This window comes from Oryza glaberrima, chromosome 5 (genome assembly GCF_000147395.1).
Source record: "Oryza glaberrima chromosome 5, OglaRS2, whole genome shotgun sequence".
Classification (NCBI taxonomy): domain Eukaryota; kingdom Viridiplantae; phylum Streptophyta; class Magnoliopsida; order Poales; family Poaceae; genus Oryza; species Oryza glaberrima.
The window spans coordinates 1188855-1215590 of NC_068330.1; the positions used below are offsets into that span (position 1 = coordinate 1188855).

The 26736-nt window shown below is 39.0% G+C and overlaps 1 protein-coding gene and 1 pseudogene across 7 annotated transcripts; both read right to left on the reverse strand.

The window, feature by feature from the left end:
• Positions 1-365: 365 nt before the first annotated feature.
• On the reverse strand, positions 366-26178 carry LOC127774571 (uncharacterized). Of its 7 annotated transcripts, none has more exons than XR_008017771.1 (11): positions 6359-6586; positions 4362-4553; positions 4189-4263; positions 3458-3964; positions 2814-3194; positions 2527-2624; positions 2380-2429; positions 2232-2293; positions 829-1164; positions 612-716; positions 366-477 (listed from the first exon to the last, which is right to left on the reverse strand). XR_008017771.1 is itself a non-coding variant. In XM_052300838.1 (11 exons), the coding sequence occupies exons 3-10, from the start codon at positions 4548-4550 to the stop codon at positions 841-843; spliced, it is 1686 nt and encodes a 561-aa protein (XP_052156798.1). In that variant the 5' UTR covers positions 4551-4553; positions 5989-6086; positions 6359-6586; the 3' UTR covers positions 366-716; positions 829-840. The 7 variants fall into 7 exon arrangements, 6 of the variants coding, with proteins under 6 accessions (XP_052156798.1, XP_052156799.1, XP_052156796.1 ...); XM_052300838.1 differs by adding an exon at positions 5989-6086 and having other exon boundaries at positions 366-716; XM_052300839.1 differs by lacking the exon at positions 6359-6586 and adding an exon at positions 25832-26178 and having other exon boundaries at positions 366-716.
• LOC127774572 (uncharacterized) lies at positions 19102-26393 on the reverse strand (annotated as a pseudogene).
• Positions 26394-26736: the final 343 nt, after the last annotated feature.

Consider the following 26736-nt stretch of genomic DNA (forward strand, 5'->3'; position numbering starts at 1 on the left):
ATGATAACCGTGATAACCATCAAACGGTGAGGTGGTGGTAACCCACCCCAAACGATTCGGTGAACCTTGATCTAGACAGGTGATCTTTTCCTTCTGCTACTGGCCCACTGCTACCTGTAATGCTCATTTCTGATAAATGTAAACGGGAGGAGCTTCGACTCCTCTTGCTCGAAAAAAAAAAGTGGAAAAAAAAACCCAGAAGCCTTCGCCTGCACACCAGGAAGCTCGAGCTGCTGTACATGTGCGTTCACCGGTGCCACTAAGGTGTTAATGGTAGCAGAGGAAGAAGAGATTAACCAGGTACAACGTGCAACCAACAAATTGTTACTAGTCCAAAGTGAAAACATGAGGTAATTAAGATGTGGTTCAGTATGCAACTTCGGCCATCGATAACAAATAAAATTGTCGTGTGCTATCTCAGCATACAAGTGGTGAGTTCAGTAAAATCCAATGGAGCTGTGTATCCTCGATTCGACCCTACAATTAAATAGGATAACCTTTTAAGGTTCCAACATGTCAGGTCCATTGTCAAGCTTCATAACAGAACACTTGAAGCAAGCACTACATATCATAATACGCAGCAAAAGCACATCAGCACGACTGCTACATACATATCCAACACTTGGAGAGGTCAGAATCAGGCCAGCAAAAAAACATCCATGACGTTCTTGTCTTGTCGCAGGGAAAATGGTCGTGCTCCACAACAAACTGAGCACCTGCGCAAGAAAGAGAGAAAAAGTATAAGGGCAAAGAAGATGTTTGATTCCTTCCATACAATCTATCTACCTTGGATGTGTAAGAGCTTGAACCAAAAACCATATACCTAACCTGCCTGCCAACTCATGCACGCTTTAAGGTCTTCAGTAGTGTAAGTGCAGCAGTACCAAATAGCCTTCTGGTTCTGGATTGATAGCTAGTACTTGTTAGTTGTGGTGGTTTTCCCAACAAACTAACACCAACTGGAGAACACCATTTATCCTTCAGTCCATTCTCAGTACCACCGGCCATATGAAGATTTGAAAGATCCTCACGCTCCATCATGGGTGCATAGAATGGGAATACTTTTACAGTATATCGAGATGTTAAAACTGATCTCCAATGTGGGAAGAACATTTTCCTCGTTTGCTCAAGTTCTCGTCTACTTTGTATTTGTTTTCCAACAGCCTGGTTCACAAATCAATCAGAATCTCAACATCAGAAACCATGTAACAAAAAATTTAATATGACCAAACAAAGACACAACACTAAGTCTAAACATGTCACTGTTGTTTTGTCAACGAAATCACAAATTAATCATTCAGTCATCTGGGAACAGCTGCCTGGAGCCTAAAATTTTTATTAGGGAATGTTAGTTCACTACATATTGACCATCAATGACCATAATCAACATGCCAGGGCGGGGAAGGAGGACACTTTCTGCCTGGCAGCCGCAATAGCATTATACAGAAAGCAATGGGTAGAATAGACTGGAGAATGTCTAGCAAGGCCAGATACAACGGGTAGAATAGACTGGCGAAAAATTTCCAGCAAGACCAAATACAGATTGGAGAGTTCAAGCAAGGCTTGAGTGGCCAGATAGTCACATAAACATTACTTCCAGATAGTTATGTATGTAGGTACGCCCTAAGCAACTATTAATTTTCAAAAAGGACTTGATGGTTTGCTACAAATATTGCTTGGTCAGGATCAAACACAGGCAAATAAAATTAAAATCTGAATCCAACTAATATCTCTATTCCTCCTTCATCTAATTGCAACCATATATAGCAAAACCCCCTACCTCTCAGGTGTGTGTAAAAACCTGCAGGCAGATTACTAACTCAACGATGACCAAATGATAGCAAACCCATTGGATGTTCTTTAAATTAGACAGGTCAGCCAAATCCATAAAGCATAACTACTGGTGCAGACTGTACAAACCACAGATCCTAGAGTTTACCAAATCAGGATTATCCTTAAATCTTTTGACCAATTCAGATTTCAAACAGAACCAAAAAAAAAGTGTTTTAGTCCTTAAGTCCACCAGTCAGCAAAATGTAACTTCACTGGTCCAAAAAAAAGTTCTCATCCAAAAGAATTGAGACTTTAGAGACCTTTGCCCCAGACAACTTCAACATGCAAATAGCCAAAAATAAACCCTGGGGAATACCAGCTTAATAAGAACCAATAATGAACACCGCAGAAAAAAATAAACGGCAGAAAATAGAGGTACCCAGTTTCAATATACTTACTTTTTTAGCTTTAACATTCAGATTAGGAGATTCTCCAACTGCCTTGGTCGTACCAGAATCTTCTGTTCCACAAAATAAAATTATTAGGGCATAGTAGGAAATTTGAGAAAAATATCTCATATTCTGTCCTGTGAGAACAAATGCATACCATAGTTGCACTTCGGCACACTATTCGACGCCTTGCAGTCATAGGGACGGCTTCAAGAGCATGTAGAAGAAACAATTAAAATATATGCATACAAGTCATCTATTGATAAAAAATTGTGATCGAAGCATAAGCTGGATAGAGTCAAACCATTCCAGGTCTCCTATGCTGATCCCTTTTCCAGTAGGAGCAAAACCATGATCATCGAGAATTGATGAAACACCCTCAAGCACCTCCTGATGAGAGACCTGCATTATACATTTTACTGTTTAGATAAGAGTGAGCAAAAATAAAAACACATCACATTTAGGAATCTTTTGTGATAATAATTAAGCTATGGACTCGGAGTCTATAGGAAAAGCACCATTTTTTTTAAATGCAAGGAGTAAATCAAACAAAAGAGATATTCATGTTGTGACCTGACAAAAAATGTGTACCTCTGAATGAGACTGGATATACTCATCAAGAGCTTCACCGGTTTTCGAAATTACAAAAATGAGCATCAATGAATTATGAAAAAATTTCCGCTTCTCCTCCAGCTGCTTATGTGCCTTGCTATTTTTACCACTTGTTAATCCACGCCCTTCCCTTTCTATGGAAACTATGGATCCCGTAACACGATCCCTGATAATATCAAATCCATTCAGGTTACAGCTGATGTTTCTATTAGAGGAAGCACAGGTACGAATTTTTCGTTGAGCTGCAAGGAGCAAAATAGCAGCATGGACAAGCCTCCCCTCCTTGATGTAGTTCCATAGCTCATCAACAATATTATCTGTGTTATCTGCAAGCAGTCTTGTCGTGTCCAAGAAAATCTTCTGCAAAGACCATCAATACAGAACAGATTTAACTTCTGATCTCCTAGCATGTGTTGTCATTTTGCTTCAAACTTTATCAACAAGCAATAGAGAATTAACTATCACGGAATAACTGTTGTCTCCTTCTCAAGCAGAAATACACAAATTGGATGTTCTTAAGTGTTATAGCAGTAGGTTTAGATATTTGGCATAGCATGAGTTCAACTTCTTTACTGTTGTTACATAACCAAAGTAGTAATTGCAGAAAGGGATTTCAAACAAACCATCTCAGGCAGACAAAGCAGATGGATGAGCTTGTAGATGAAGTCAAGATCCACTTGCTTGAGCTTCCGGTCAGTTAATAGATTGTCCTCCAGATACTTGTGCATGCAAGTGTTCTCAATGGCAACATGGAGTGGGAGGAGGCCCTCGATGACCTTTTGGCCTGATGTGCGTAAATTCGCCGATGCACCATAACAAAGCAGCAACTTAATCATGTCAACTGAGAATTTTTCAGCAGCTTGGTGGAGGGGGAAGTACCCGTAGCTAGTCATGTAGTTGGGGTTGGCACGGATCTGACAAAGCTTAGGTGCCTTGCCCTCCAAGACAACCTTAGCACAACGCAGGGCATTGTATGAAACAATGAAGTCCATTGTTTGAGATGTGATGACCAGACCCCAACCCATGATACGCATATTTCTTCTGTACAAGTTGAGGAATCTCCGAACACTGTCCTTTTCAAGGATGTCCGCCAGTTCACTGCATATTTCAGAAAATTTACGGCGCACCTCCTAGATAATCAATCCATGTTTGAGAAAGGATTAAAGGAAAGTTCAATTCAGTTATTCAATAGTGTAGCAGAACAGAAAAAAGCATTCTACAGATCTATCTTAGTAAAAGAAATTGTAATGTTGCAATACACAAGGTAGTTATAGAACGAGTTGCCTGTAAACAAGAAAAATATTAAGATAACTAAATGATCCGACAGATATGCTAAATGAAAAGAATAGAGAACCTGAGGAGTACGGTCTGGGGCAATTATATTTGTGGCCCTGGAAGCAGCAACTACGGCCAGTACTTGAAAATGATGCTAAAAAGGAGGAACATTCAGTCAAGAAACAACAAAAATAGGTAAATTCTATGGAAAGGGATGGAGTGGGATATCGTATGAGAAGATAGTTATTGTACCTGTTTGACCATTTCCACTTGGCTCATAAGGCTTGCTGTGGGTGGCAAAGTAGGACAAGGAGGATGCGGAGGGTCCCATGGGTCCCACTCAACTGTGTCCGATGACTCTGATCCATCTGAGCCTTCACTATTCTCTCCGGAAAGCATAGATTTCACAGCATCAGTTTTGTCGGTTGTTTGCATTGGCATTGACTGCAACGAAAAAGAAGTAAAATGGAATTACAAGACCAAACCAATTTGATAGGCTGCTTGGATCTTCAATTTTTAGTGCATTTCTGCTAAGCAAAATAAAAGGACATAGAATGTGTGAGAAAGCTCAAAATTCAGAGAGGCTATTAGATAATGGAAAGTCATCTACCATACAAATCTTTCAGACTACTCAAGCAAACAATTGTTGCAAACATGTAAATCGCCTAGCACTTAGTAGACATTCATTTTAGTGTGCCATTTTATTGGCTTACCACTGAACAGTTCAATTGCTAGATGCTATCCCATTTAATTTACATGATCCAGATTCTTCACTAAATATTCCACCGCTTCACAATATCTATCCAAGATCACCATGTGCAGAAAACATGTAGCAACTAAAGAAACCATGCATGCCCATTATTAAATTATATGCTGGGCAGACGCTTGGACTTTATGAAAATAAGGGGATCAAGAGTGAAAAAGGAATGAAATGGATAAACAATGTAAGACAAGACATCTCAGTCGAATAGACAACCATTACAGAATGGATGGGGTACGTAAAAGTATATGTTTCCTGTGGTGTCTTCAGAACCAGGCTGCCAACTATTCTTTAATCCTTTAACAGAAAGAGCTTGTGGTTGAAATTGTGCACTCTACAGCTTACACCCACCCCCATCACTTTAGAAAGATCTCTTGTGGATGAATGTACTAAGACGTGTGTGTTGTTTTTGAAAAAGTTGTATCCTCTGAACATGTGTGCGTGCAACAGATGAAAAGGTGCATCTTTCTAGAAGTCTAGAACTTAGCAGTGTTGTAGAGAAGTTGTAGGAAGCCACATATAAGGAATGGATGGCATAACCTTGTACTCCCTCCATCTACTTTTGATAGTCATATTTTCAAATCTGAAAAATTTATTTTTGATAGTCATATTTCAATCCAACAACTTATCATCTTAATAACTTTCTCGGATTTAATGCGTGACTCTCCATTCTTCCACATATGATTGGCTACATGGGTATTGAGAAACATAAATATTAATGAATCGCTTATCTACGAGGAATGACTAGTAGCATGTTTAAATAGATAATAAGTAGAATTACTTATCTTTGGTCTGTGTGCCAAGATGAGATATGACTATCAAAAGTAGATGGAGGGAGTAGTTACTAATTAAGCCGCATAAGCTGCCAGTTAAGCTATACAGGTGTTACAAGGTGGGTAAGCACGCGGATTTTCCAATTACCGGTTTTCAAGGTTGGAACTTTTTTTATTATATCCACTTGATATACCACATCTGTAGATACTATGTTAGTCACATTATAAATTGGACCGCAGATATTGTATGACTCTATGAACTATGTGCAACAAAATATAACGTGGATTACTTAGAACATGAACAACCAAGCCACAGTATAGCACTATGATGAAACATGGAGAGTACCTAAAGTTAACTGCCAAGGGCAGGAACCAATGTAATTCATATAGCTCAAGTGAAAAGTAAAGGTTTCAGACTTGGCATGATGAATACTAACTTGGAACCTGAGGGTAGCAAAACAACAACTCTCAGATAAAACCAGAGCATGTAAAATAATATAGGACAACGCCATTCGGATTAGTAACAGAGAGTGTGGGATTGGTAAATACTAGTAAACATCACAAATTTCAAAAATCTCCTGGATAGGGGATGTGGAAACTTGTTGAGGGAGAAAAAATTTTTTTAAAAAAACTTCCTTTCCGAGTGACAATTAAAAAGTAAAGTTAGATCGAGTGGGTGCATAGCTGCAAAGGAGGGAGGGGGAGAGGAATCGCACCTAGGGTTTGGCCGTATGTGTTGGGCCGTGGCGTGCACGGATCGTCGGCGGGGACGATGGCGGAGGAGAGGGAGAGAAGGGAGGGAAATCGTCACTGACCTTTGGCGGCCGGAGGGAGGGGGAATCGCCACTGACGACGAACGAAGAGACCGAAGCTTCCCTACCCTCCTCCAATTTGGCCTTTTTTTGCTTTCCAAGGAGGAAGAAGAAGAAAAGGAGGGGAAGGGAACAACGAGGCAACGAGAATGCCCCCCTGCCCGCCTAACAAAAGCTTATTATTTTGTACATATTTTTTATTTTCAACTACATGTACATGTACATGGTGAATAAGTTGGAAATTTTATTATTTCAACATATTTTAAATTTTAAAAATTAACTATCTCAAATCAAAATTTTAAAAATTTATTTTTACATACGGACCTAGATCCGCTTAAAAAATAAGTCTATTTTCACATGCGAACATGTTAAGAAGCTCGCCTGTAATTTTGCATCGGGACGGCCTCCGCCCACTGCTTTCTCTAAGTTTTTCCTCATTCCTCCCCCTCTCCTCCCATCTCCTCCGTTCCTTTCCTCCCGTCTCCTCTTTTCCCTCCTTGGGACCAGGTGGCCAGCGCGACGACGGGAGAGGAGTGCGCGAGCGGATGACCTCAGGTGTGGCATGGCATCAGCAGCAACGACGGCGGCGGCAGTAGTTAGGGATGGACCCAGGTTTGGCCCAACCCCAGGGGCAGCCCATTGTGTATTGGACTAACAAGCAAATTACATGATGAATAATATGTCTCTATATGGGCTCTGAATCCTAGGCCCTGAGCTATGGTCCAGATGCTCCAGCACCTGGGTCCGTCTCTGATGCCGGTGGCAAGCCACGGTAGACGGATCCAGCAGCGCCAGTCTCAGGAGGGGCGGATCCGCTACCGTCAGAATCCAAGGCCGGCAGCGATGACAATTGTGGCGGCAGCAAGCCGCACGATGGCGGATCCGATGTCACCGGTCTCAGGAGGGGCAGTGTAACATCCTGAAAATTCCTGATAATAAAAAGTACTAAAATTTCAAACTTTTGCATCATGCTGGATGTTATGGTTGCTTTTGCTTGCTAAACTATAAATCGTCCCAATGGAGAATCAAATTAAAAGGTGCACATATAAATAATAATTATAGTTTACGACAATACGATATTTATTATTAATCCTATAAATATTTGTGCACATGATAACAAGCCAAATGAAGTACGAGTTAATTATTATTAATTTCTATAATATAAATTACAAATTGAATGTTAAATAATTAAACCATGTTGATGAGTGTCATGACAACTAAGTACACATGAAATAGCCACTACAATGACCCTAACCATAAAAAGAGTGTTCCACTGGAATATTTACAACTTTCATCAAGAGCCACATGGCATAAAATTCATTCATGCATGTAAAACTATTGGTCACATAAATAAATGGAGTAAATATATCACTACCTTTATAATAATTGTCTTATAAGGATATTTTCTTAATCAATTTCTAGGATATCAAAACCTCCAAATTATTTAAGTTAACCTAATGGAAAGCAAATTCATTTGGGGAGAAACAAACAAATAATAAATAGATGATTAAAAGAAAATATTTGGATAGAAAACATGTCATCGTTGAATTCACACAATCTGCACATGTCTGGCCCTTGCCATTTTCTCTTTTCTTTTGTTTTTCCAGCTGTCACTATTCATTCATTGTCCACCACCTGTTGGACTCAGGCCCAGCCCAATCCAAACTCAACGCATGCAGCAGCCAACCAGGCAGGCAGTGTCTCGTACACAACCACCAAGATCGATCTCGCTCGTGCCTGCGTGCTGGCCCGTGCGCCAGGGCCAGCCACTTCACCGCGCCTCGCACCGGCATCGTGTACGTCCGCACCGCCGCACCCGTGCCGGACCGGCTCGAGATGAGATGATCTGCATTCGCGTCACGTCACGCTGCACCGATCGATCGAGCCAAACCACGCCCCACGCCCGTTCCCAACCCCTAACTCCGTGTCGCGCCACGCCAAGTCCGCCGCGAATCCTGGCCTCCCCGCCGCGTCACTCAGTCCTACCGCACCGCGTAGACAGGCAAACCCTAGCCCTTGGGCGCCCCCTCCCCCCTATACTCCTCTCCCTTATCTCCTTTCATCATACTAAATTTCAAGAAATAAAAAACAAAGTTAATAAAGAAAATTAGAAAAAAAATCTAATACTCTCATTAATGTGTATAGACTTTATATTGTAAACTTTGCACACATAAACTTTATGTATAGAAATATTCTATATATAAAATATTTAAATCCGAATCGGGTATATAAACTTTTTTTTGAAAAGAGGGTATATAAACTTTTGATTTATAAGCATTTGCTCTACAAACTTTAGGTGGATAAACTTTATATGTGTAAACTGTAGGTGTATAAACTTACTAAAAGAGGAAAATAATGCAAGCATAAAGTTTATGTATAGAAATATTCTATATATATAATATTTGAATTTGAATCGGTATATAAATTTTTGATTTATAAACATTTGCTCTATAAACTTTAGGTGGATAAACTTTAGATGTGTAAACGTTAGGTGTATAAACTTACTTAAAAAAGAAAAATAATGCGGTGACAAAAAAGAAACCATGTGGGAAGTAGGGGTGAAAACGGATCGGATAATATCCGATTCGATCCGATCCGCTCCGAATCCGTCCGAAACAAGGATATGGTATGGGCTTTTAGAAATCCGGCGGATATGTTATCTCTAAAATTCGGCGGATACGGATTATCCGATAGGCCGTTTTCCAGATAATCCGAAATTATCAACACATGTAACCACTCTATCTATTGCATATAACATAAGTTGGTTTAGGATATAGTTTGGGATATAGCTTAAAAGATATGGTTTAGGATATAGTATGACCACTATCCGTCCGAATCCGTTCCGTTTTCACCCCTAGTGGGAAGGGGAACCGATCACCACCGATCGTGTGGGGCGATCGTTCGCCCGTTAGGATTTTCATGCCGGTGGTGGCGCCACCCCTCTACCAGAGCGCCGAAAGGCCAATGCCGTCCCCCTCAACTCCCGTCCACCTTTGGTATCAAGGTCCCAGCGCCGACGAACTACGTGGCACCGGACACCTCGCTGCCCCCACGCCGAGATTCTCGGTGATCTCCCCGCCGGTCGCCTGCCCTCGTTGTGCGTGGAGTCGCGCGCCGACCCTCGTCTGATTTGGAATCGGAGTCGTCGCCACCTCTCCATTTCATTCAGGTAATGCAGCCGCTAGTTATAACATAGCCCCGTTCTAGCAGTCTATTGTTGTTTTATCTTCACTAGACACAGTCGCTAAATTTCTGTCTTCACTCAAGAGTTTAGTAACACGTTTTCAACAGCCTGGGTTTTATAACATTCCTTTACATTCTATTCCATGTTTCGTTACACAAATTAATTAATGGCCTCGTTGACACTGTCATCCTTATTTTTTGCTGCTGTTTCAGTACTCATATGTACATATGTATATAGTTTACAAAGTAGATGGAAGTTCAACGCCTTAATTTGAGATCTTATTGATATGTCTGGCCTGGACTGTCTGATTCTCGTGTAGTTTAGACTCATCCCGATGTTTAATATGCTAAATGGTATATATAGCAATCCTGTATTAGCTATTGGACTGCACCAAAAAGAGCCTAAATGCTCGTGTGTATGTGCTGCAAAAGTGGGCAAACCAGTCAGTTGAACATTCGTAGCAGTATCTCTGTTTTCTTTTTTTTTTTTATGTTAGCTCAATGCTGTAGATTTTCTGTTGTAGAATTTCTAAAAAAAATGTAGTCTGAAGAATACTAACAGCAGAACTGCAGAAGTGAAATATATTTGCGTTTATCTGTCGAAATTTCATGTCAGCCAATTGTATGCATTTTGGGCTTATCTGAATGTTGTAGGATTTATCCGAATGTTGCAGATTATTTCACATAATGCATGGTCTGAATAATGTAGATAATCAGAATTAGTAGTAGCTGAATGCTTGAATGGTATCTTGATATTGTGTCATCTGGCCAACAACTATTGTTGTGACTCACACCTAAAATGGATGGATGGACTGAAACTAGTTCAAGCTTGTATCGTCAATTCAATTTGTTTGAAAAATGATCATGTTGGTAGTTTAGTGTGAAATTGAACATCGGATATGCATGTTGCTGAATTTTCTGAACATTACTTGTGTAGTCATGATTTTGCTGTGAAATGGATGCATGGCATCCAGTGGGCAGTGTTTATTGTTTTTCTGGTCCTTTTTTGTTTGTTCAGCACTTTAAATTTTCCGGTTTTCTGTACTGTGCATTGTTTCTGCAACTTGCAGAATTTGTGGGGAAAATGCAGTTATGATGTGTTTGCTCGTTGAGTTAGGACTTGTCTGAACAATACTGTAGAACAGAAAAACTACAGAAGTGAAATACATCTGCACTTATCTGATAAATTTTCATTTCAGGCATCCCTAGACAATTCTGCGCACTATGGATTTATCTGAATGTTATAGATTTTTTTAGCGTGAAATTCGACATCCGAGTAGCATTTTTAACTTGCTGAATTACTGGCACTATTTTTACTTGCAAGAGCTGTACTGCTTGTATGTCACTCTTTCTAACCGCACGATTTCTTTACTGTGGCTGCAGTGAATGATCTGTTGATATTTCCGCATCTGAATGCATTGCCGTCAGCAGAGGCCACATATGAAGACAGTGCCATGATTAAGTAAATCCTTTTGTGCTGAAGTTTTTACAGACTCAGGGAACTCGACAGAAGATTAGTGTGCTGGTTAGAGACATGAGTGGATTTTTCAGTCCAGCTTATTGCTTTTAATTAATCGAAGAGTTCATAGTTTCCTTCAACAATAATATCAAAGAGTCCATTGGTGGATGGTCACTGGCTATTGTTGTCTATTGGCCTATATATTTTTTGATGCCTAGAAATGGAACTGGAAATCCAATATTTTTGAATTTCTTATCTTGGAAAATGATTGTCACATTTTTTTTTGCACAATTCTAGATGTGTGTGCACATTAATTGTAAACATATGTACTTTTTGTCGATACGTAGATCTGCCGATGACCAACTTTAGCATGGGAAGTTGACGGCACATAGACTAACACGGTGATATAGTATCAAACGAGAAACATAATGGAGGCAACTTGTTATAGTTGCGGCCACAATGGCAATGATGATGGCAGACTATTGTGGCACGACGGCAGCGGACCGTGGTTGCCATGATTTTTGTGGATTCTTTCCCACGGATCTACGATATCTAGAATTTTTATTTATTTATCTTGCCATAGTCTATTGCAGTCAATTGATTTTCTCTGGCAATTGTCTTAGGATTTTTCATGTAAAAATCAGTTTTCATATACGGACGATGCTTATCCATGAAAATTATTATTTTGACAAACACCTATGCCCAGGAAGGCGGCCTATAATCCGTTAAACTCGTTTTGGTTATCTGAAAAATCACATCTATAGTAGTGTTTTGTAATCCCACTCATGAAAAATTTAAGGGTTCTCATCACTCCCGTCATCCTGTATTTAAACAAAGACATTCTTTATCAAATAAATAGTTAAAAAAACAATTATTCTAACCTAAACATGAAAGAAATTTACAATTTACAAAAAAAATGAAATTGCATGTATATATGACAAAAAAAGGAAAAAAATACTACATCACACTCAAAATAGGTTACCTATTTCATGCCAAAAAGAAAATAAATAAAATATTTTCACATGTGCGTTTAATTGGGTATATAGCCCGTTTGAATCACGACGACTTATCTCATAATTGATCCATACATGCGAAGCTCAACTGATTTTTTTTTTTTTACGGTGAAACCTACCCACCCGGATGGGTTTAAGTCAACTGATAAGGTGGTACGAAGGCTCTGTTCAAATGAATGGTAGAGGTTAGCTTTTCAATACTACCTCTGTCCCGAAATATAACAACTTTTGGCTATAAATCTTCACACATACAGTTGTCCAGATTTATAGCTAAAAATACTTATATTTTGGGACGAAAGGAGTAGTACGTAAACGGGATACGTCATTAACATATAATTAATTTAATATTAATTATTAAAAATAAAACCTAAAGTAAGTTTTGTTGGATTTTTATAACAAAAAATTATATAAAAACTTATCGAAAAATATATTGGTTAGTTTGAAAAATGTGTTCATCAATAATGATGTAGTAACGCGCTAACCTCTGGGTGTATATTGGGACTAATTAAGCGCGGCTACGTTTGAGCTAGAGAAAAGAGAGGAGATTTCTCTCATTCTTTTCCGCGTACGCTTCCCGAACTATTAGACGGTGTATTTTTTTAATAAAAATCTATAAAAAAATTGTTTTAAAAAAGTCATATTAATATAATTTTTTAGTTTAAAATATTTAATACTTAATTAATCATACGTTAATAACTCACCTCGTTTTACGTATCTTTTCAATCTCCTTCTTTCTTCTCTTTGTGTTCTTACCTCACGTTTTCCAACTCATCACCTTATTTTTCGCATGCACACTTTTCAAACTGCTAAACTGTGTTTTTTTTAAAAAAAATTTCTATACGAAAGTTGCTTAAAAATAATATTAATCTATTTTATAAAAATATTAGTTAATACTTAATTAATCATGTGTTAATGGATCGTTCCATTTTCCGTGCACACGTTCTGCGGTTAGGAACACGCTAGAGCGAACACATACGTTTGTAACGTGTGTCGCAAAAATATGGAGGGCATCCACGCTAGCGCGCGGCACATATGAGACGTCGAGCCGCGAGCGGTGCAGAACAGCGTGCAGTGATGTGATCGATAGACCCGCCGCCCGGCCGGTTACCTACCTCATCACAGAGAGGAGGGCGTTGAACTGACCTTACGGGATGTGAAAAGACTATGGGCTTAAGCTGATATTTATCTCTACTTTCTCAACCCATCTTGCCGTTGATGCAAAAAAAAAAAAACATTATATGGGAGATCTGTTTAACTCCTGTGCAGGTTCTAAATTTTGCTCTTGAGTTCAAAGACATACCAGTTGATTTGATCATGCAATCAACAAGAAAGAAGACAAGAAAACCGAGGTTAAATCCATAATCGATGGCCGATCGGCTAGAAGCCGATGACATATCGTCAATTGCTGAGCCGGTGTTATTGGCAAAACAATATAAAACTAAATCTGCTCAATCGGCAATGAAGAATAAAACAATATAAAACTAAATCTGCTCAATCGGCTGTAGATATTAAAGATATATAATCCTTTTCTCGATGTATATTTATACTAAGTGATTGGGATAGATCGTACAGCATGTGGAGACAGTATAAATCACTTAAATCCAAATATATACTCCCTCCGTCCCAAAATAAATGCAATTTTGGCACTGTTCATGTCCAGCGTTTGACCGTTCGTCTTATTTAAAAAAATTATGATTAGTATTTTTATTGTTATTACATGATAAAACATGAATAGTACTTTATGTGTGACTATTTTTTTTTTAATTTTTTCATATTTTTTTTAAATAAGACGGACGGTCAAAACGCTGAACACGGATATCTATGGCTGCACTTATTGTGGGACGGAGGTAGTATTAAGATAATGATTATATGAACGTTTATAGTATAGCCAATCAAATAGATCTAGCTTGTATCGGCTAATACTCCGATACCACTCTATATTAAGATATTAAAACAGGCAAGATATATCAAACAGAAAGTCTAATATACTCTAATGCAATAAGATCTTAATATAAAGGACATATTTAGCATAACAATCAAGCATATAAGGTATAAAATAGCTAAATCAGGTAAGATCGCTGAAACCCCGATACTATCTTCGTTAGAGATCATAAAACAAGCCAGATATTGCAATTATAAATATTACTTAATAGATCGAACTCAACCGATGCAGCATTAAGCATAAAAGCAAGTACAAGATCTAAACAAGATGATGATAGCTTCAGAAAGATGGTAGATATGCTGTATAATCTAGATTAATAACAGAATCTAACTTTATCGGCTACTCTCTAATAATAGATATTAACCTATCACAGGTTAGATGGCAAAACTAATGAATATTATGAAGCATATATGGCAACTCGATGATTTACATAAACAAGGTTAGAGTATCATAATGATGGAAGCACTAATCCCGAAAACGCAAGCCGCCATGACAAGTTTACCTCTTATTGAAGATCGAAATCGATGCAGCTCAACCCAAAAGCAAGAACTCGTCGAAACAAACGAAAGTAGAAAAGGTGGCGATGCACCGAGAGTATTATTGAACTGTTGTCCTAAATTACATGGGTTCGGGTTATATTTATACCCGAGATACATGATAGGTCCTTGCCGGACACGACTCTTATCTCTAACAAACTCTAATATACACATAAGTCTTTACGACAGACTTTTGCTCAATCATATCTCTAAGGAAACTACTTAAAATATCCTAATTAATAGATACAATTGCCTATCTGAGAGCTTATCTCCATCGTGGTAATCCTTTCGTAGCACGTTGATCGATTCCAGAAACGGTTTTATAACCATCTCAATGAAATCGGCTGTATCGGTTGTCCTCTGTCTGATCCATCTCAGCCGATGCAAACTTCAGCCGATGCCTCCGCAACCGATGCGCACTCTATTCTTCGAATGCAATCCTTTGCCAAATCCACTTTGATTCTAATGCCGAACCTAATTCATGGTTTATCAAATTTGGTCGTTAACACTTCCTCATTTTTATCTTTTTCAAATTATTAAATTGTACACTTTTTTAAAAAAATTATATATGAAAGTTACTTTAGAAAACCATATTAATCCATTTTTTAAATTTATTTTAACTAGTACTCCCTCCGTCCTAGAATATAGCAACCTAGGAGTAGATGGCTAGCAACCTAGGACTAGATGGCTAGACTAGATGGAAGCCATCTACTTCTAGGTTGCTATATTCTAGGACGGAGGGAGTAATACTTAATTAATCATGCATTAAGTGCTGCTTTATTTTGCGTGCTGAGCGTGCTTTACTCCCGGACACACCTAGTAGTAGGAGTAACAATTACTACACCCCCCATCTAAAATATAATAAGTTTTGGTTGGAAGAACGTGTCCAAATTCGTAATATTAAAATATGTCACATTATCCAATCAAGCTTCTTATGTTTTGAAACGGAGAGAGTAGTAACTTGGCAAAATAAATTTATTTTTTATCCATTTCACGTATACCTATATGAAAAACTAAAAGATGTCCATTTTATTAATTCTTAATATAATTATTATTTATTTTGCCTACTTCCAATATATTCAGGACTTCTGTGAAACGCATGTTTGATAAAATAAAGGAATAGAAAAAAAAGTACGATTCTGACATGAATTCAAATACACAACACAAGAAAGTACATGAATGATGATTTGATTAGACTGCAGTAAAAACACAAGAATTTGATTAGAGAGATAGACTCATAGCAAACTTTTCATGAGATTGGATCTCATGTTAAAAATCCTCCAAAACTTTTGTGTTGAGGCATTTCTTAGGAATTTCGTAACAATAATTTTTAAGAAAAAATTCTATAGGATTAAAATACTAAAAAAATTATATGTTATTCTTTTAAATTAAAAGAGGTATTCTTATCTACTTTTATAAATTCTGATGAAAAACTTATTTTAGAATAAAAGAGAAGAAAAACTTATTTAGGAATGAAAGGAGTATACAAAGAGAGTTTCCTCGGATAAATGCTATATGAGGCCCTGTTTAGTTCCCACGCAAAAACTTTTTACTCTGTCACATTGAATGTTTGGACACATACATAAAATATTAAATATAGAAAAAAACTAATTACATAGATTATGTGTAAATTGCGAGACGGATCTTTTAAGTTTAATTGCTCCATAATTTGACAATGTGGTGCTACAACAAACATTTGCTAATGACGGATTAATTATGCTTAATAAATTTGTCTCGCGGTGTAATTACAGGCAGAATCTATAATTTGTTTTATTACTAGTCTATGTTTAATACTTCAAATGTGTATCCGTATATCCGATGCAGGAAGATTAATTTGCACGTACTTGTATCATACTAGTAGGGGCATTTACAATTAAATTAAAGGCATTGCATGCAATGCATGCAGATGGCACGTAGTTAGGAATTGAAAGAGATGGTCGTACGTGCATGCATGCATATATATCCAAATGATTAGGAAAGTGGCCCAAATCCCACGTAGTAGGAAAGAGAGATGATTGTTGCGTGGGACCGGCTGACCTTTAACATATTCGGCCAAGTGGCCTTCTTCTAATGCATTGAAGGCGGTGTCTCTTCCTACTATTAGCTTATCTTAAAATCAACGTATATAATAAATTAGCTATAACATTGGCTATAATTTTTTTCACCTCTCTTTATCTCTCACTTATACATTTAATGTATTTGTCTTGGTGCTTGTGATAAGCTAGCCCTTGCATGAGAGCCAACACCCTTGATTTTTCACTATCTCTCTCATTCACCTAAGTTTATAGTAGGCTTATAGCTCACTATTATACTTGCTCTTTGTCAAACAGTGTTCAAGAACATACTGCTCAATTGCTTGGAGCACCTCGCAAAGGGTCCACCAGAAACAATCCAATCACCCATATGGGGCACCAGTGCGCGGACACCCACGTATGAAATACACATTTACTATTTTTTTTAAAAAAAAATTATGAGTATATACCTAGGTATACGAATTTGATTCATACCTATACCTAACAACAAAACAACTCAAATTCAACTTTATTTCACAATCCATTATTAAATACCTACTCCTACTTAATTATATATATTTGAATGCTATATACTTAGAGTCAAAATCTAACAAAAAATAAGTGTTCAAATTTAGTTCAAACTTATTTGAACTAGTTAGTAAAGAAGTTAATGTTCATACCTAAATATTTTTTTAAAAAAATCATATTCATTTGAATTGGGTATATACTCAATTTGAATCTTGGTGCCCAGGTACCATGGTGCCCCAGTTAATTTTACTATGTTCATGTGTGCTTGGCATAGATAATCAAGACAATAAGTGATTAATTTGTAGTACTACCTCTAAAGTGTGTTGTTCTCAGTTTTAGGCCATCAGGAGCAGGAATTGTTTGAGAAGTGGATGTTTTGGGGAGACCACGATGTGTTGTTCTCAATATTAGGCCGTCAAAAGAGCAGGAATTGTTTGAAAAGTGGATGTTTTATGCCGTTTAGTTGATTGTTAGTAGTGGTTGAGGTATCTAGACTTTATAGTGAGGTTTCCTGTTAGTTTCTATAAAATGTTTTCGGGTTGTGTTTTGTTGGATATGTAGCTTTGGCAAGAAGAATCGGACTACTGCTGTTTGGGTAGTTAATTTGATTCAGCTGGATAGTGCCTTTTGAAAGTAGATTTGGTACAATGTTCTTAATTTGAATGTCAAGATTGATGCGAGTATAAAATTATGGTCGCATGCTGCAAGATGAAGAACATATGGAGAATGTCAAGATAGTATTATATTGTTCTCCTGCTGTTTTATTTTTTTGGCAAAATTTATTACAGGACACGAAAAAACGTGTAATTGGCTAAGGGACACCGAAAAATGTGGCACCGTCTATGGACACTACAAAAGTTGTGTAATTGGCCTAGGACACCGGACGTATTATTTTATCATTTTCGGGATGAAAGTGGTGAGATTTTTATTGAAATGTCCGGATTGCCTCCCGAGTGTCGACGACATCCAGCGCTGAAATTCGGTGGGGTGAGCGTCCAAGAAATCAAATTCGGTGGGGCTGGAAACGGATCACTTCCTTCCTTGTCCCCTATCCTCTCGCCGTTGGGCGCTGGCTGCCACCTCCAATGGCTAAACCCCTCCTCCTCCCAGCTACCGCCGCGGCAGCAGCAGCTCGCCTCCCCTCCCGCCTCGCCGTAGGCGCGGCCCCACCTCTCCGCGTCCTCCCCTTCTTCCTCTACCCGCTGCCGCCGAGCCCTGTCATCAGCAAGGGCAGGGATGTCGAGGATGCCACCGTCGGCTGCCCCGTCTGCGGCGTGTTCATGCAGGACGCCGACCCCAACCTGCCCGGCTTCTTCAAGAACCCCTCCCGCCTCTCTGACGACGAGATGGGGGAAGACTGGTCGCCTCTTGCCGCCGAGCTTGATGGATTTATTGGAAATGACGAGGGGAATGATCTGCCGTCAGAATCTGATCTTTAGAAAGGAAGGAGGAGTAGAGGGGGGCATTCCCATCATTTAGAAATTTCTCTCCCCTCTTTCAGCCCAAAAATGATAAAATAATGCGTCCGGTGTCCTATAACTAATTACATAACTTTTATAGTATCCATGGGCAACGCCACGTTTTTACGGTGTCTCTCAGCTAATTACACTTTTTTGCGTGCCCTGTAGCAAATTTTGCGCTTTTTTTTTTTTTGGCAATCTTACTGCCTGCATAGTCTAATCCTATAGAATCTACTCGTACTGTCAGCACAGCCTTTGTTTTGAGGCGAACTTTGTACTAAATTTTTAGAACATGTCCATTGTCAAGATTATCTTCTTGGTATCTCGCCACACAATTTTGGTCAGATGGGAAGCAAGGCATAGCATAGGTTGGTACTAACTAGAACTCACATGGTGCATTGATCATGTGGTCTTGTACTAGTTTTATTTTCATTACGTTGGACTCACCTGGTGCGCCGTTGATCACTTGATCATCCACAAACAGCAGATGAAAAACACACCAGGTACAGGAGAACCTTGATTATTAACTGATCAGTCGAACGAAAACCGATCTGTTCACAGTTTCAATTAGAGAGGTTTGCCGACCAATTTCATTAAGATTTGGGGGAAATACAGCAAAATGTTACAATGATATTACAATGCCGCGGTAGCCAGTGAAGGACCCCAGCCAACCAAGAACGAGAAAAGAAAGCAGAGCTAAACCCCGCAGACAGTCATGGCAATTACTCACGAAATTGGGAGAAAATCCCAGCCACCCCCCAGACAGCAATTTCCTCTTTAATATCCTCCGCCGGTTGATCCAGCGTCTTGGATACGTGTTGGAAAATTCTTGCATTACGCTCCTTCCAAATCAACCAACAAATTAGCATGAATGCACTGTCAAAATCCGTTCTGTAGCTCGTCCGAAAACAGCGTCTTGTTGCCAACCACCAGTCAGCCAGTGTGTTCTCATCTGCCGGAGTTTGGAAGCTAGCATTGCACCATCTTCTTTCTGATAATTCTCCACACCGCCGCCGTGAAGTCGCAACCAACGAACAGGTGGTGGCAGTCCTCGTCTTGAAGCTTCAAGCTAGACATGCCATCGTACATGTTATCAGGTCTATGCCAGAACGGCATATCCAGCACAAAACCAAGCCAAGCGAATTAAGGGCAGAAATGACTATCTTGACGAAGGGGAAATGGTTGTGCTCCACAACAATATTCAGGGGGGCACCTACACAAGAAAGGGAAATAAAAAACAAAGAAAATGGTTTGATTCCTTCCATACCGTCTATCTTTCATATGTAAGAACTTGAGTTAAAAACCTACCATACCTGCCATCTCATGCACGCTTCTTTAACATCTTCAGTAGTGTAAATGCAGCAGTGCCAAATAGCCTTCTGGACTGATGGATGCTTGTTAGTTGTGGGGTTTTTCCCAACAAACCAACATCAACTGGAAAAGACCCTTTATCCTTCAGTTTATTTCCAGAACCACCGGCCATATAAAGCTTTGGAAGAGATGGCTGACAGTCATCCATGGGCGCATAGGATGGGAAGAGTTTTACAGTAAAGCGAGATGTTAACACTGATCTCCAATATGGGAAGAACATATTCCTTGTTTGTTCAAGTTCTTGTCTACTTGGTAATTTATTTCCAACAGCCTAGTTCACAAATCAATCAGAATCTCCATGTCAGAAGCCATGCAACAAAAGTTGACAAAACAAAGACACAACACTCTGTGTAAGTCTAAACATATCACTGTTGTTTTCTCAATGACTAATCACAAGGTAATCAATCATACAATCATCTGGGAACAGTTGACTGGATCCTAAAACTTTACGGAAGGTTAGTTTGTCACTTTTAGACATTGACCATCGAGGACCATACATCAACATGCCAGGGCTGGGCAGGAGACTTGTTGCCTGGCAGCTCTAGGCCTATAGCATTATATCAGACGGGAACGGGTATAAATATAATAGACTGGAGAATTCTAGCAATGCCAGATACATATGGGAGAATTCAAGCAAAGGCTCAAGTGGCCAGGTAGTCAGATAAACCATTGCTGCCAGATAGTCAGTAACAAAGTTTATGAACACAGTTACAACCTAATGTCTCCCAGGGTTATAGTCTTGTATTTTTTTTTTACTGCTATATCAATAGAAACTTTGCACTGTTTGGTGCTGTTCGTTCGAGAAAAAAGAACAGCACAATTGAGAGTTGAAATGAATTACTGATGTGGAAAGGTCATGCAAGTAATTAGTACTAATTTTCAAAAGAACTTGATAATGTTGGTGTTTGGTTCAAATATTGCTTAGCCAGGATCTAACACAGGTAAATGAATTAAAATCTGAATCCAAATAATATCTCTACGAAATAATACATTTCTATTCCATCTCTGCAATCCAAATGCCAATTGCAACCACATACAGCAAAACCCCCTGCATCTCAGGTGTCAAAACATGCGTATAAATTACTAGCACAATGACAACTAAACCGTAATAAACCGGTTGTGAAGTTCTTTAAATTAGACAATCCAGCCATTCCATAAGCATAACAATTGGTCCAGACTGTACAAACCACAGATACTAGAGTTTACCAAATCAGGATTATCCTTAAATCTTGCAACCAAATCAGATTTCAAACATAACAAAAAGAACATATGTGTATTTTAGTCCTTAAATCAACCAGTCAGCAATATTTAACTTCACTGGTCCAAAATAACTTCTCCATCCAAAAGAACTGATTTTTTTTGAGACCTTTGCCCCTGACAATCTCAACATGCAAAATGGCAAAAAGAAAAAAAGGGAGGCAGTTTCCATATACTTACATTTTTAGCTTCAACATTCCGATTAGGCGATTCTCCAGATGCCTTGGTCATGCCAGAATCTTCTGTTTCACACAATAGAATTATTAGGGCATATTTTAAGAAATTTGAGAAAAGTATCTGATATGTTGTCCTGTCCTGTGAGAACAGATACTCACCATGTTTGCACTTTAGCACACTATCTGACTCTTCGCAGTCATAGGGACAGCTTCAAGAGCACGTGGACAAAAATAGTTAAAATATATACATATAAGTCTGAATACAAAAGAAACGTTTTGTCATGGAAGCATAAGACAATCGAGTCAAACCATTTCAGGTCTCCTATGTTAATTCCTTTTCCAGTAGGAGCAACGCCATGATCCTTGAGAATTGATGAAATATTTCAAAGGACACCCCGGTGAGATACCTACATGATATTTTTTTACTGTTTAGATAAAAGTGAGCAAAAATAAAACACATATCACATCTAGTAACCATTAATGATAATAATAGTTCTAAACAATAAGATGTTGTCGTTTTTGAAACAGTGGAGACCATTGGTGCCCGAGAAGATGGAAGGATCGACTGGAAGAAGCCAGGGGGTAGGGGCTTGCTCGATGCCAAAATTCGACAAATCCACGCAGGAGAAGCAGCTGGATGAAGGCAATGAAGAAACCAAAGACTGAAAGCATGGGTTGATGATTACGCTGTTTCTGTTTTCCTGGCACAGGCTATGTCTGTTCAAGTGTTAAACCTGGGATGTCTTAGGGCAGTTTTTCTGTTTTAGATACCCTGTGTTTGTCGGGTGTTTTAGCACTCTTTTGTTAAGCTGGTGTTCCCAGCAGCTGTATCAAATCTCTTTTAAGCTTTGAGTAAAGCCGGGCTCTCAGAGCCTTTTCTCTAAAAAAAAAGGCATCATGTTCTAAAAATTGGTGAATCCTCTGAATTTTTGCAGAGCAAATTCTTTGCATCTATCTCTGCAGCAAATACAGGTCTAGTATAATTTATAGATGTGTTAATGCAGAAACAAATGATAAAAGGAGGAAATCCAAGCCGTTGGATTGAGATTCAATACATAGATAGTGTTTGACTTGAATAATTTGGTCCAAAATAACAATAGGACAAAACAAGGCAGATTGATCAGATATACTTTTCTTTTCCTTTCCTTGCTAGAAAAATGTTGTCAGGCCAGAAAAGCCAACCAATGTATATTACTGTCCCTTTCGCTGTAGGGGGCATCATGATGAAACAAACTTTATAAACTTTAGCAATTAACTGATGCAAGTATGCATAGCCTTCAAACAAGTTATACCCTTATATTGGTATTCAATATAGTTTGGCATAAGCATGAATTTGCACTCACGGTAATCCTTTGCAAAATGTACCACCAAAAATTCAGCTTTGGACGCCGAGACTATGGGACAAGGGCCATATTTTTTTTTAAATGAAAGGAGTAAATCAAACAAAAGGGGTATTTATGCTATGACCTCAAAAAAATGTGTACCTCTGAATGAGTCTGGATATATTCATCAAGAGCTTCACCAGCTTCAGAAATCATAGAATTAAGCACCAATGCATTACGAAAAAACATTCGCATATCATCCTGCTGTTTACGTGCCTTGCTATTTTTACCACCTGTTAGTCCAGGCCCTTCTGTTTCTATGGAAATGATGGATCCTGTAATACGATCCTTGATAATATCAAACCCACTCAGGTTATGGTTGGTGTTTCTCTTAGAGGAAGCACATGTACGAATTTTCCGTTGAGCTGCAAGGAGCAAAATAGCTGCATGGACAAGCTTTCCCTCCTTAATGTAATTCCATAGTTCATCAAGAACATTATCTGTGTAGTCTGCAAGCAGTCTGGTCGTGTCCAAGAAGATCTTCTGCAAAGGCCATCAATGAATAACAGAATTAATTTCTTATCTCCTAGCATGTGTAATCAGTTGACTTCAAAATTATCAACAACCAGTGACGAATCAACAAACAAATTAGTAAACAATAACCTTTAACTGCACATAAACATGAGTCAGTAAAAAAACACAAACCTTCACCATAAAAAAAAACACACATGCCTGCTGACACGTCAACATGAATGCAAAACGAAATCACAAGACTACAGTTGTCTCCCACACAAATGGAAATACATAGATTGGATGTTCTGAAGTCCTCTTATAGCAGAAGTAGATATTTGGCATGAGCTCAACTACTTACTATTGTTATGTAAGCAAAGTAGTAATTGTAGCAAGAGATTTCAAACAAACCATCTCAGGCAGACAAAGCAGATGGACAAGCTTGTAGATGAAGTCAAAATCCACTTGTTTGTGCTTCTGGTCAGTTAATAGATTGTCCTCAAGATACTTGTGCATGCAAGTGTTCTCAATGGCAACATGGAGTGGGAGGAGGCCCTCGATGACCTTTTGGCCCGATGTGCGTAAATTCGCCGATGCACCATAGCGAAGCAGCAACTTAATCATGTCAACAGAGAAAGTTTCAGCAGCTTGATGGAGGGGGAAGTACCCATAGTTACTCATGCAGTTGGGGTTGGCACGCATCTCGTAGAGCTTAGGCGCCTTGCCCTCTAAAACGACCTTAGCACAACGCAGGGCATTGTGTGCAACAATGAAGTCGAATGTTTGAGGGGTGATGATCAAACCCCAAGCCATGCAATCCAAATTTTCCCCATACAGTCTGAGGAAGCTCCGAACACTATCTCTTTTAAGGATGAGACCCAGTTCACTGGATATTTGACAAAATTTAAAGAGCACCTCCTACAGTAATATCATTCCATGTTTGAGAAAGGATTAAAAGGTAAATCTACCAAACTATTCAAATACTGTACCAGAAAAACAAAGCGCGTAGTAAAGAGAGTGATAGTAGAAAATTGACCTATGAAATATATTAAATGAAAAGAATAAAAAACCTGAGGAGTACGGTCTGGGGCAATTATATTTGTGGACCTGGAGGCAGCAAGTGCAGCCCGTACTTGAAATCCATACTGAAAAGGAGGATTCAGTCAAGAAAGAAAACAGATAGGTAAATTCTAAAGAAAGGGATGGACTGGGATATCATAAGAGCAGGTAGTTTTTGTACCTGTTTGATCAATTGAACCTTGCTCGTAAAGTCTGCTGTGGGTGGAAAAGGAGGACGAGGAGGATCCGGGGGGTCCCATGGGTCCCACTCAACTGCATCTGATGACTCTGATATATCTGTTCTTTCACCATTATCTTCAGAATGAACAGCTTTCACAGCATTGGTTTTGTCGAGAGTTTGCATTGGCATTGCTGAGTCAAAAAAAAAGTAGCATGTAATTACAAGAACAAACAATCTGGCATGCTGCTTGGATGTGACTTTTAGTGCACTTCTGATAGGCAAAAATGAAATGCATAGAATAAGTGAGGAAGTTCAAATTTAAGAGAGGCAATTAGATAATGGGAAGTCATCTACCATACAAGTATTGCAGACTACTGAAGCAAACAATTGTGGCAAACATGTAAATCGCCTAGCACTTAGTAGACATTCATTTTTTATAGTGTGCCATTTTATTGGCTTACCACTAAACAGTTCAATTGCTAGAGGCTACCCCCATTTAATTTACATGATACAGATTCTTCACTAAATATTCCTTTGCTTCACAATATCTATCCAAGACCACCATGTGCACAAAACAAGTAATCACTAAAGTGACCATGCATGCTCATTACTAAATGACATACTGGACAGGCACTTGGACCTCATATAAATAAGGGGGTTAGGAGTGAAAAAAGAATGATAACTAGGAGATCAATTTCCTCAATGGATAAACAATGCAAGCCAACACATGTCAGTCGAATGGACAACCATTACAGAATGGATGGGGTACGTAAAAGTATATGTTTTCTGTGGTGTCTTCTGAACCAGGCTGCCAACTATTCTTTAATCCTTTAACAGAAAGAGCTTGTGGTTGAAATCGTGCACTCTACAGCTTACACCCACTCCCCATCACTTTAGAAAGATCTCTTGTGGATGAATGTACTAAGACGTGTGTGTTGTTTTTGAAAAAGTTGTATCCTCTGTACATGTGTGCGTGCAACAGGTGAAAAGGTGCATCTTTCTAGAAGTCTAGAACTTAGCGGTGTTGTAGAGAAGTTGTATGAAGCCACATATAAGGAATGGATGGCATAACCTTGTACTGACTAAGCCGCATAAGCTGCCAGTTAAGCTGTACAGGCGCTACAAGGTGGGTAAGCACACGAATTTTCCAATTACCGGTTTTCAAGGTTGGAACTTTTTTTATTATATCCACTCGATATACCACATCTGTAGATACTATGTTAGTCGCATTATAAATTGGACCGCAGAAATTGTAGGACTATGAACTATGTGCAGTTTAGAGAACAAAATTATAACGTGGATTACTTAGAGCATGAACAACCAAGCCACAGTATAACATTATGATGAACCATGGAGAGTAGAAGGAACCTAAAGTTAACTGCCAAGGGCAGGAACCAATGTAATTCATATAGCTCAAGTGAAAAGTAAAGGTTTCAGACTTGGCATGATGAATACTAACTTGGAACCTGAGGGTAGCAAAACAACAACTCTCAGATAAAACCAGAGCATGTAAAATAATATAGGACAACGCCATTCGGATTAGTAACAGAGAGTGTGGGATTGGTAAATACTAGTAAACATCACAAATTTCAAAAATCTCCTGGATAGGGGATGTGGAAACTTGTTGAGGGAGAAAAAAATTTTAAAAAAAAACTTCCTTTCCGAGTGACAATTAAAAAGTAAAGTTAGATCGAGTGGGTGCATAGCTGCAAAGGAGGGAGGGGGAGAGGAATCGCACCTAGGGTTTGGCCGTATGTGTTGGGCCGTGGCGTGCACGGATCGTCGGCGGGGACGATGGCGGAGGAGAGGGAGAGAAGGGAGGGAAATCGTCACTGACCTTTGGCGGGCGGAGGGAGGGGGAATCGCCACTGACGACGAACGAACGAAGATACCGAGGCCGAAGCTTTCCCTGCCTTCTTTTGCTTTCTGCTTTCCGAGGAGGGAGGGGGGGTGGGGGGTGGGGGGGGGGGGGGGAGATAACGAGAATTCGCCTGCCCGTCCAGCAAAAGCTTATTATTTGCAACATATTTTTTATTTTCAACTACATATGCACACGTAAGTTGGAAATTTTATTATTTTCAACATATTTTTTTATTTTAAAAATAAACTATCTCAAAACTTTTCTTTTCTAAAATTCGAAGCTTTTTTTGTCACCACGGCGTGGCGAAATTATGCTGCTACGCTACCCGATGTACTATTCCATAATCAATCTGATTTCTAAGTATATGCAAACACACACGCACAAAAACATTACTCTCTAACACACGGCTCAA